The sequence below is a fragment of the Euleptes europaea genome, chromosome 1 (assembly GCF_029931775.1).
Source record: "Euleptes europaea isolate rEulEur1 chromosome 1, rEulEur1.hap1, whole genome shotgun sequence".
Lineage (NCBI taxonomy): Eukaryota > Metazoa > Chordata > Lepidosauria > Squamata > Sphaerodactylidae > Euleptes > Euleptes europaea.
In genome coordinates, this window is record NC_079312.1 from 85,781,599 (window position 1) to 85,794,094 (window position 12,496).

Sequence of the window (12,496 nt, forward strand, 5' to 3'; positions counted from 1 at the left end):
CCAGATTAACGTCTAGCTGCCACAATCGATAATTTGTTGCAAAAAGTATTTGCAAGAAGCAATATTGTGATGCTTCATCAACATCTAAATCCTCTCATTCCCAGGATGTGCTTTTTTTTGGGGGGGGGGAACAGAATTCTTAAATAGTTCTCCACTATGTCTAGTGTTGTAAAACACAATTCCCAAAGAACAAAAATATAAGAAACATGCGAAAAGAACCATCAACACACAGGTACCAAAGTTACCAGCTGAGGAAAAATTCTTTTTAAAAAATGAATTTTTACCCAAATACTTGCTAAGAAGCTTGTAACTGCAGTATTAATTTCATGTTGAACCACAGGGAATTCACCCCTCGTTCCTTTAAATTGGGTGGACTACTATTGCTATTGCTGAAGTTTTAAGGCTTGTTTTATCGAGCTCTTTAATTTGGTCTGATGCTGCGAATTTGATTATATTTCCTTTTGGTAACAGCTTGAACATAGATCTTTGAGGTATAATATATGCTGTTCAATGTTCACAATTAATTCAGAAGGGAAATATACTAGCAGAACTTTAAAGAATAAGACAAATCACATTACTTACCCTCAGCGGGTTCAGTATCTAAGTCACCAAACACTTCATCCTGATAGCGGAAAATGTCATTATGGACATAAAACTTGTTTGCAACAGATCCCTGCAGACAAAACAAGAGCAAAACAATCATCCTCATTAATTATGGGACTACAACAGTAGTGTTACTCTGTCAGCATAAACCCTATTCACTTGTTGGCCAACTGTGTTTTGCCTCTTTATCATATAAGGAATTCCCTCGCTACCATGACTGCCAATCCATATGTGACCCTAAGCCAGTGATGGCGAACCTTTTAGAGACTGAGTGCCCAAACTGCAACCCAAAACCCTCTTATATATCGCAAAGTGCCAACACGGCAATTTAACCTGAAGAATCCCCCTGAAGGAACCATGCAAAATAACAGTGGCGGGTTAGCTATGCACAAGCTAATGACTATGCAAACAGGAACAAAGGAGCAGGTGAGTGGGAGGGGTGGAATTTCTCCTTTTGCTTCGAGACCGTGAATAGGCAGTTTTAAATTCGCATTTTAAAAAAGAGCTTTTAGTGAACATCAAAACTGACCATGCATAAATGGCCAGGGTATCTGTTGTGGGGAGGGGAAGGTGATTGAAAGCCGGTTTGATTCTTCCTTAAGTGGTAGAGAAAGTCGGCATATAAAAACCAACTCTTCTTCAAAGTGAAACTTGATATTTGTAACAACCATCAGGAAAAGAGGTAAATGATTGGGGGAGAGACACCTGGCAACCCTAAGGCAAATATATGAAGCAAAACCTGCTCTATATTCAGAGGGTTCCGTCTGAAAAAAAAGTCTGCAGGGGGGCTTATTGTTGAGTTCTGAGGATCTGGATGGGGAAAATGTGCATCTAAGTGGCAAATCCAATGCAAAACCTCCCATTCATAAATGGTCAATAACCCCCCATGCAGAGTTTTGAATCAAACATTGCTTTCCCCACCCCCCCGAGCCCCGACCTCCTCCTCGCCGCCCGCCTTGGTGCTGCCGGCCCTCGAGCGCGCATTCAAAACCCGGCCGCGCTGTAAGGGGAGGGGGAGGGTGGCGCTTTACCTCACACACCACCTCTCTCTTGTGTGGGGGGGGGGGAATAAACCAGAAATGGGGCGGTGAGGAGAGGCTTCGTGGTCGACTTTTGGTGGGGGTGGAGCCTCCTCTGCCGGCACGCGGGTAAGTGGCTCGGGACGGGACCTAAAGTCCAGACGGGCGAGGCAGCGATGGATGGAAGAGGTGGAGAGAGAGCAAGCCCGCTTCCCGAGGGACGGGGCGAGGAACCGGCAAGCCAGCAGCCAGGAGAAGACGGAGCGCAGAGACGTGGCGGCGCGCTGCCGCACCCCAGCTGTAGCCCCGCCGCCCGGTCGCGCCTGCGCCAGTCAGAGGGCTGGGGGCGTGGGGAGGAGGGCAGGATATTTCAGCCCTAATAAGGTCTTGGGGGCGGGACTAGAGGGAGGGCTGAAACATCCTGCCCTCCTCCCCACGCCCCCAGCCAAGTCCTCTGACTGGCGCAGGCGTGACCGGGCGGCGTGGCTACAGCTGGGGTGCGGCAGCGCGCTGCCGCGTCTCTGCGCTCCGTCTTCTGTCGGCTTGCCGGTTCCTCGCCCCGTCCCTCGGGAAGCGGGCTTGCTCTCTCTCCACCTCTTCCATCCGTCGCTGCCTCGCCCGTCTGGACTTTCGGTCCCGTCCCGAGCCACTTACCCGCGTGCCGGCAGAGAGGGCTACGCGTGCCAGGTCGGGCACGCGTGCCATAGGTTCGCCAACACGGCCCTAAGCTATGTCCCATTAAGTACAGAGTAATTCCAGACACTTGGAGACAACAACTAGGGTACAACAGACTCACTAGTGTAACAGAGCCAAAGAGAAAGACTAATTGAGAATACTCCCACAGAAGTTGTGCTGATGGATCGCACACATTTCACTATTGCATTCAATAAACCAACTGAACAGTCTCTAAGCTGGAAAAAAATGAAGTTACTAAATGAAAGTGATTACCCCTCAGCTCAAAATCAGGGTGGATAAAAATCAATATTTTTTAAAAAACAAAAAACCAATTTTTTAAAATTTAAATCAGATTTTTTTTAATAAAATGCTTTTTGAGGAAAAATCTATCTAAAGAGAGTTTAAATAGTTTTCTATTTAACATACATTATAGTCCAAAGGTTATAGTTCAAAGGTTACTCATCATGAAATAAAGATTAGTTTTTAATTATGTAGCACGAGACTGTATATTCATGCAATGTTTAAAAGTTTTGGTAAATGAATTCCATTAACCCATTCACAATGTCATGCTCTTCCAGAGGTTTCTGTAAGATAATTTTGGGCAATTTTTCCATCTAGAAGAAAGATAGATAATTTATTTGCGGCACTTAGCCAGTCAAAACATGATATAACGGAAAGCATGGACTAACAGATTCTTACAATCATAGAATTACAGTCCGAGTCTTAAAACATTTTTAAAACATTTAAAAAGGAATTATAGCTGGGACACATCTGTCAATTGCGCTGTTCTAAGGCGACGAATTTTCATTGCTGCTAAACAAAATTTTGCAACCTGAAGAGAGGTTGAAGGATTACCCCCTTGTAGGAGCATCTCAAACCTTTCACCTGCCCTGTCAGGTCTCAATCTCGATAAGAGGGGCTCAATAAACTTTGAACGGGGTAATGTATAGAAATTGCAGTTCAGGAGGGCATGCTCAACAGTTTCTAAGTCCCCTGATTTGCAGGGGTAGAGTCTCTCTTCCCAGGGTGTCTTCTTATATTTCCCCTCAAGTAAAGCAGATGGTAAGGCTGCACATCTGGCCAGGGTAAAGGCCCTTCTATAATTGTTTATCTCTAAATAGTGGAGATAGGCTGCTGGTGCTAGGATGTATTTAGTATGGAGGGGTGCAGTGAATAGAGGCGCCCTTGCTAGTTCTGTTTGTCTCTCAATGTCTTTGATCCTTTGGGATGTAATTAACTTAGCTTGTTCCCACCCTAACTGAAGTAAAGCTGGGGGTGTAAAACCCAAGTTATTTAACATAGGATCAGTGGGAGAAGACCATGAGGGTTGAAGTTAATTTTCAGCCAAAGAGAGATTGAGGACAGGACAATCCTTGCCTCCACCTTCATCATGCCAGTTTCTAAACGTATCAGAGCATTTGGAACACATCTTGGCAATTGCAGGGCAGCTCTAAGGAACTTAGATTGCCCACGTTTGATGGGAGTAAGACTAGAGGGTGAAGAGTCAAGTTGTGTTCCATATAGCATTTGTGCTAGGGTTTTCGCCTGATAAAGTTTGAGTGCTGCTGGAATGTAATGTGCCCCTTTGGTCTGGAGGAAATTGATTATCAAAAGGGCTGACCTTTCCCCCAAATTGGCTACATGAATATTATGGACCAACTTGGATCCAGATGCCTGGATTGTCGTTCCGAGATATTGATATTGGGTGACCTGTTCCAGCCTGTGGCCATTAATGCTCCACCTCCTATATTTGGGACGTCTACCAAAGGCCATGACTTTTGTTTTATCGTAGCTGATCATCAGGCATTCTTTCTCGCAAAACGTTGCCACTCTCATAAGCGCCCTCCTGAGACCAACTGGGGTTCTTGAAAGAATTACCGCATCATCGGCATAGAGCAGTATTTGAATATGCCTGTCCGCCAGTTTAGGAGGATGCAAATCTAGTGCTTTCAATGTATTAACTAGATTATTTATATAGTAGGCAAAAAGCTGGGGGGCAAGAAGACAGCCCTGCCTAACACCTCTATAGGTGTTTATGGGGGCAGTAAGATGTCCTCCTCTATTGCACCTGACTCTCGGTGCTGTTTGTTCGTGCAGGGCATCTAGAAGATATTATCACAGATGCTTACCTCTTAAGTGCTAAGTTTCAGGAAGTTCAATCAATAGAAGATTGTTTGGAGTGTGAGGAGGGAGGGGCAAGCAGTAAAAATGAAAGTGAAACTTTTTGAGCCGAATGCTCCACAAGTCTTGGGATCGTTTTGTGTATAGCTGGAAGTTTATCATATTATTCTCTCCTCGGAGGAGAAAATCTATAATGGCAGCAGGCTGTACAAGAGACCCAGTTTGGGAATATTTTACCTATGGGTAAGGTAGGTGTGCATGCAAAATACAAACACTGCAACAAAGAAATGCAAGGCCTAGTGGTGCGAACTGAAATTGGAGACAGATAATTATGAAATTATTGCAAGGTGAACTCTTTGTATTTCTAATAGTATAACCAAATCAGTAATTTTTTATATAACTCTAAAACTAATCCGAAAAGTTATTATTCTAATAGTATAACCAAATCAGTAATTTTTTATATAACTCTAAAATTAATCCGAAAAGTTATTATTCTAAAAATGAAACCTTCATCTGGTTGCAAATATTAAGATTATACCAGCAAGAATGAGTCTTTATGTAGAAAATCATGATTTAAATCAAGTCTTACTGACTAGTGGTTTATTTCATGATTTAAATTGATTTGATTTTAATCAAATCCACCCTGCTCAAAATACTTCCAAATATACCATACATACTATTCCAGCTTTACCATCAAGAAACCAGATATCTCCCATCGCTCACTTGTCCTTCCCAGGTGCAGACTGCTTCCTTTAAACATTTTGAAGGAACTATAAGAGAAGCTCTCTCTTACTTGCAAAGACTGATTTTTACAGTAAAGTTCCAGGTTATTTACAGGATTAAGCTGCTAAATTAAACCATTTCCATATAACGCAGAACAAAGCTATTTAATAATTTTCACAGTGCAATCCGAAGAGTCACACCCTTCCAAGCCCACAGACTTCAATGGATTTAGACGAGTATAATTCTGTTTAAGATTGCACTGTAGGGGCAGTATAACATTTCTTCATCCACATGATATTTCAAATTAGTTTAAATATGATGGATGCAAAGAAGCAGCCCTGTCGGCGTTCTAACACTATTAAAAAATGAATTCATCCACCACCACTGAACGGTTTAAAGCAGTGGTACTCATTCTGCTGCTCACAGAGAGCCCCATTTACAATCACCAACTACCCAAAGAGCAACATTTATTTCCAGCCTTGGCATGAAGCCTGCACTTCAGGGAGACTCCCAGCTTAGCTGTTTCTCTGGCAGTGGCTGTTTCAAAGGTGGGAAACCTACCAACCAGAAGCCCCACTTGCCTTGCCCTCTTTCCTGAAATTTGGGGCTGATGCAACATTGGGGAATGGTACTTGTGTAAAGTTAGTGTTACATACAAACAAGCAATTACAAGAACTTCATGCACAGTTATTTTTATCTCATACAATAAAACATTATGATACAAAATGATAAACTTTGGTTTGGAACCAGCCAGCTTTTTTGCTCTGTCTCCTTACTACACCAACCATTCCACATAGCTTTTGTCCATGCAGGTCCCATGATCCAAAACAAAACCCATTTGTTGGTTGAAGGGGACCCTCCTTCCTCCCTTTTTTACCAGAATGACTCTACAATAAAATCACTGCACAAAATACTAGGCGCCACAATGAAATTTCTAGGAGCCATGGCAACCTGGGATTTCTCCGAGCCCTGCTATAAACCAAGTCATAAACCAGTATAGCACAGAGGTTATAGCATCAGACTATGACTGGGAAGACCAGAATTTACATCTCCACTCAATTATCAAGTATGCCAAGTTACTATGGGCCAATCATGCTCAGGCTAACCAACCTCAGAGTTCTCGTGAGGACAAAACAGAGGAGCAAAGAACTTGCATACCACTCCGAGCTTCTGGGTGAAGGGCAGGATAAACTGAAGACTAATATTTCAGATATATTAAATACATTTTACATGGTTCAATGCAACCAGCAATGCTTTCCTAAACAGGTTATTGACACATGATCAAATATTGCTTCAAGTTTCTGATCTGTTCAACAAGCATGGAATAAGTAATGCAATGAACCTGCATGAATAAAGAAAAGTATGCTCTGTATTGATACTTGTCAATAACACAGAAGCAAATCAACAAAATGAACTCAGTGTCAGGATAACCTATCATGAAGGACGGGAGATAGTGAGAATACAAACCACACAAGATTATAGTTCTCTGGATGGTAACCCTTACTAACCCATATAGACAGCACAGATACCACAAACCAAAGCAGCACCTTAGAACTGCTGCCACTTATCATTTCAAATATATTTATCTGTAGGTATATTCAACCATTTATGCTGTAGCAATAGGCAACTCCAGTCCACGTGCTGAACAGCATCACCCCAGATATTTTTGCTTGGCACACAGGGTTTGTTACCTGAAGGGATGGAAGCAAGCACTTAAGACAATGGCAGAAATGCTGGGGCTCAGCCTACGCCAAAGCATGTCAGGCCAAACACAAGACTCGTTTCCCCTTCTTGCTTGTAAGCACACGAATACCTTTACAAGCAGGAGCTGTTTTAAGGCCCTCATGCCAAAAACTTTGCCTATCCAATTTACAACATCAGAAATGCCACCTCTTCACCAGGGAGAAGAAATTCTCTACAGTGCCAAGGCTGAAATCTCACAAAAAGTATGGCCAAAGTAAAGGAGGGAAATAAAAAGCCATAATAATATCATGTCTTAAGCATGTCTTTGCTGGTCCCTTCATACTACAGAATGCTACTTCCTGGGTTTCATGGCACTGCTACTCATGAATTTAGAGATTTCGTGATTACAAAACACTAGATCAAGGCCTTGTAGCAAGTAGTTCTTTCCTGTTGAGAATGGTAACAGCTGCCTTGACTTAAATAGACTTCTCACACATATTAGGAGACAAGGCAGATAGTTAGGTATGAAAAGTTTTGCTGTGCAGTGGCAGCTAAGCCACAGAACATCCAGCACATGCAAACATTTGGACACACAAAAGCAACCGAGTTGTTAAAGACTCAAAAGTGTAGTAGCGTCACAGGCAATGACACAGAGAACCCAACTCCCCAACCCTACGGTCCTGTGCTATAGACGTGGCTTGTGCATATTCAGCATATTGATCGTGGCCATCAACTCCCCCAGGATACATACCTCAGGAGCAAGGACGAAAGTCTGCATGAATCTTCGCAACGGCTGAGTGTTATTAGAGAGCTCGCCCATGACCTGTACTACAACACCATCGTTAAGAGTTGCGTGAGCATCCACATGACGGATCTTTGTGTGGCAATCTTTAAAGTTCAACGACAACACTTTCTTGTGGATATCCTGCAGAAGTCATATGAAAAGCTTATGAGACACTTTGCAAGAAGGAACTGAGCAGAGACAAATGAAGGTGTCAGGAAAATAATCACGGGTTCAGGTTGTGTGGAACCTACCCTTTCGGGTTAAACACTTTCTTAACAAAAGTAGATTTCTATTTCCACTGGTACCACTTTCTCTACTTAAATTCAGGCACTTGTGTATTAATGCCACCACTATCCTAAAATGCATTCTGTATACTAACCCAGCACATATCTGCTTCAAACCACAGGAGGGGAAATCACACAAAACTATTAACCAGGGCTAATAAAGTTCCCAGAATGAAATTTGATCTTGGTGCCTAGAAAGTAACCGTTATTTCTAACAGGCTTGTGATGCATTAACACAAAAGTATATCACCTTCTCTCCCACACGCGCAAGATGCTGACCAATTTGAAATGCTTTCTGAACACTCATACTGCCTTAATCCCACTTAAGAGTCCGTTACAAAGCAATTTCTCAAATGCTTACAGACTGCCCGTGGACTGCATCTGCTGGCTTCCCGTTTGAATCCAAGCCGCCATGGACGTAAGAGGAATTCTTTCCATAAAATCTGTGAGGGAACAATTTACACACATTTCACTACATACAACTTCAGTTTATTACATGGGCCCTCACTGCAATAAAATGTTAGCAGTATTATTGGGTTTAGGCACAGCAACCTCTTGGTTAAGAACATAAGAGCCCTGCTGGATTAGACCAGTGGTCCATCAAGGCCAGCATCCTGGATCACACAGTGGCAAACCAGTTCCTCTAGAGGGCCAACAACAGGGCAGAGACTGGAGGTTTCACCTCCTGGAACTGGTATTCAGAGGTTTACTGCCATCTGAACTTGGGAGGTTCCCCTTCTGTCACCCTGGCTAGTAGCCACTGATAGGGATTAGATTCATGGAAGAGAGGTCTATTTAAAGCTGTCTATGTCTGTGGCCATCACAACATCCTCTGGCAGCAAATTCCACATTTTAATCACTCGCTGTGTAAAGAAGTGTATCTTTTTAACCGTCCTGAATCTACTGCCTATCAGCTTATCGGATGCCCTTAAGTTCAAGTATTTTGGGAGAGGGAGAAAAAGTTCTTTGTCAACTCTCTCCACCCTATGCATAATTTTATAAACCTCTATCATGTCCCCCCTTAGTCATCTCTTTACTAAACTGAAAAGTTCCACACTCTTCAGCCTTTCCTCATAGAGAAGGTGCTCAACCTGCTAATGGTCTTGGTTGCCCTCTTTTGTACTTTTCCAGCTCTGTAATATGTTTTGAGATATGGTGACCAGAACTGTACACAGTATTCCAAATGAGGCCACACCACAGACCTATACAGGGGTATTATAACAGTGGCTGTTTTATCTTCACTCCCTTTCCTAATAATCCCTACCACAAGAGTTTGCCTTTTTCACAGTTGCTGCACACTGGGTTGACACTTCAATTGAACTATCTACTATGACCCCAAGATCTTTTCTCGCCCAGTCTCAGCAAGTTCAGACCCCATTTGCCTATACTTGAAGCAGGGATTTTTTTGTTCCAGTGTGCATCACCTTACACTTACCAACACTGAACTTCATTTGCCATCCTATTTTGTGGAGATGCTCCTGGAGCTCTTCACATTCATCCTTGGTTTTCACCATCCTAAATAATTTTGTGTCATCTGCAAGCTGGGCCATTACACTATTTACCCCTAGCTCCAGTTCATTTATGAACAAATTAAATAGTACCGGCCCCATTTTGTGGGACCCCACTGCTTACTTCTCTCCATTGTGAGAACTGCCCATTTATTTCTGTTCTTTGCTTCCTGACATTTATCCAATTTTATACCCATAAGAGAACCCACCCTCTTATCCCATGACTGCTAAGCTTACTCAGGAGTCTTCAGTAAGGTTTCTATTCAAAAGCCTTTTGAAAGTCCAAGTATATAATGTCTACTGAGTTATTTATATGCTTGTTCACTTTTTAAAAGAAATCTAAAAGCTTGGTGAGGCAGGACTTCCCTTTGTAAAAGAAGTCATGTTGATTTTTCCTCAGCAGACTTTGTTCCTCTATGTACCTAATAATTCTATATTTGATTACAGTTTCTATTATTTTGCCTGGGACAGACGTTAGGCTAATTGGCTCAATCTGACTAAGGTATAGATATGGTAAAAGCAATAATCTGTCAAACCATTTTCAGTAACCATCCATTACGCAACTGCCCCCAAGGAACAAAGTTCAGTAGAGCAAGATTTCCCACCCACCTAAACTCAACAAATAGCTTGGTTGTCGCAGGTGACTCCAGGTTGCTTCCAGGGAATGATCTGTAGGCCTGAAATGCAGCATATGCCACAGCGTGTGTCTTTAAAATGTTTTTAAATGGACTGGACATAATCAGTTCACTGTTTGACAGTTATGAAGCCAGCAGTTCTACAAAACCCCTTGCTTTGTTTTTGCAAAGAACTGTGCTCTCTGTAACCTTTTTGCACTAGATCATGACTCATTAAATTAAGATAAAGTTTGTATTACTCTATGTCTTTGGAAGACACTACCTACTATTTACAATTTTTCCTTGCCCCGTGACTAAAAAAACGTGTTAAATCAATCATAATTTACTGTTTGCATTTGCTTTAATAAACCACAGGAGTGCTGTAGAAACTCCATGTGTTTTAAGGGAGGTCAGTTTGGAAACTGCTTTTCACCCTTTGGCTGATTGTTGAAAAAAGGTCTTTTACTAATACACAAAAGCTAAACTTTATTTACTTAATATTGGTTCTTGTAGGTTATCCGGGCTGTGTAACCGTGGTCCACGGTTACACAGCCCGGATAACCTACAAGAACCAATGAACTCTGACCGTGAAAGCCTTCGACAATATTTTACTTAATATGTTCTCAGGCTGAGCCCTGGAAAGAAAGAAGTTATGGTCTAAGATCTAGCAAATTCTAGATCAATTAAAACAGGGTAAGAAGGGAAGAGGTGTAAATGTTAGCCCCAAAAGTCCTACATAGCTGCACATTTATGTGCTGCTGTGGAAAAACAAATTTGGTCATTTAAAATCTGTGAAAGGGGCACAGTAATGAGGCCACAAACCTTTGAAGTTATGCAGTTTTTAAAAAAATTGTTTTAAATTTTTTTTTAATGTATTCAAGCTGGGTTACATTCACCAATGTTTCTTAAAAGTTGAGGTTAGAATTAAAGAACTTCTCTATTTTTAAATGTATTAGAAGTCAGGCTACTAAAAAGAACGGCATATTTTATAGAAAAGCAAGGGGACAATGACAAAAAGGCACATTTGAGTAACAGTCAAATTTCTTAACCAGCTGCTAATTACAAGTACTTTCCAGCTTATATACAACAAAGAACCACCATGCTCAAACTAGATTTTTTTTACCTGTGCAAGTAATCTGGTGCTTGATTCAGCAGGGTATAGTATTGGCGCACAAACTCGCGCCCAACCAGCAGGGGACTTGGCTTCTCCATCACCATTTCTTTGGTCAACTGAAAACTAAAACCAATGCAACAAATAATTAGAACATATATAACTGTACCAAGGTCTCTACGCTGTCAGTTTTCTGTACAAATTATTAACACTGCAATCATGAGATCCTGGTGAAGAGCTTTGGAATGGTAACTAATGCCCCATGCCACAGAATTAAGTCAGGATCTAAGCTCTTCCAATGTCTACAGTCAACTACAACTCACCTGCAGCACTAGCTGAACTGCAGCCAAGACATGTCTCAGATGACAGGGCATGGTGCACATGGTTGTTGTTTTTTGTCTTCATGTCATGCACACATATTAATGACACCAAAGTAGGAAGCCAAGTAAGGAGAACTCTCAAAAAAGGGCACAGCGTACAAAACAGAACCTTGGCTTACCTGTGAAGGTTCCTTCTACAGAGGGAGGAGTACATCATCAGCGGGTTTTGTTGTTCCTATGCTCAGGGAGGCAGGATCCAAAAAACCTTTGCTTCCTGTCACATGTGCTAGGACCACTCTCTGATATCCTGTTCGAGGACGTCCATAGCAGAATTTTTAAAAACAGAAAGACAGATGTGCACCCAAAAGAACAAGGAGCAGCCACTGCAAAAAACACAGCTTAAAACCAAGAATTAGTGATAAGTAGAACATGAAAACACTTTATTCTAATTCCCCTTATTTATTATTCCTATATATAACGTATTGTTTTCCCATTTTTCAATTTTTTTTAAATTCAGCTTTATCTGAACAATTGACATTGTTCATCTTGATCCATTCTTCACCCTGGGTGGGCAAGATGTACTCCTCCCTCAGTGTAGAAGGAACCTTCACAGGTAAGCCAAGGTTCAGTTCTCCCACTGAGTTCAGAGTACATCATCAGCGGGATCTTCAAAAGCTGACGTTCACTGGGAGGGAGTCTTCATTGATCATTTGATACAACATTCTGGAGGACTCTCCTGCCGAATGCCGCGTCGGATGAAGAATAGGTATTTATCTTGTAGTGTCTTATGAATGTAGAAGGGCTCAACCAGGTCGCAGCATTACAGATTTCTTCCACAGATGCATGGCCATCAAATGCTGCTGAAGTAGCGGCGCTGCGGACTGAGTGAGCGGTAATTCCTAACGGCACTGGTATGTTCCTAAATTGATAGCACAGCTGGATACACTGTTTGATGCACTTGCTGATAGCTGCCTTTGACATTTTGCAACCTTTATTGGGTGATGAAATAGAAACAGATAAAGACTCCAAGCGCCGGAAAGGTTCCGTCCTT

General features: G+C 42.1%; 2 protein-coding genes across 3 annotated transcripts in view; one reads left to right on the top strand and one right to left on the bottom strand.

Annotated features, from left to right (window-relative positions):
• Window positions 1–12,496, top strand: part of ATOX1 (antioxidant 1 copper chaperone) — a 250,087-nt gene that overhangs the window by 192,164 nt on the left and 45,427 nt on the right. The gene's annotated exons all lie outside the window — the stretch shown is intronic.
• Window positions 1–12,496, bottom strand: part of G3BP1 (G3BP stress granule assembly factor 1) — a 41,015-nt gene that overhangs the window by 6,737 nt on the left and 21,782 nt on the right. For both annotated transcript variants that reach the window (XM_056866914.1, XM_056866913.1), the window contains exons 2-5: window positions 11,138–11,251; window positions 8,254–8,335; window positions 7,576–7,749; window positions 583–673 (exon numbers count right to left, since the gene is read on the bottom strand). In XM_056866914.1, coding sequence (XP_056722892.1) covers window positions 583–673; window positions 7,576–7,749; window positions 8,254–8,335; window positions 11,138–11,232 — 442 coding nt within the window. In that variant the 5' untranslated portion in view covers window positions 11,233–11,251. The remainder of the gene's footprint in view (window positions 1–582; window positions 674–7,575; window positions 7,750–8,253; window positions 8,336–11,137; window positions 11,252–12,496) is intronic.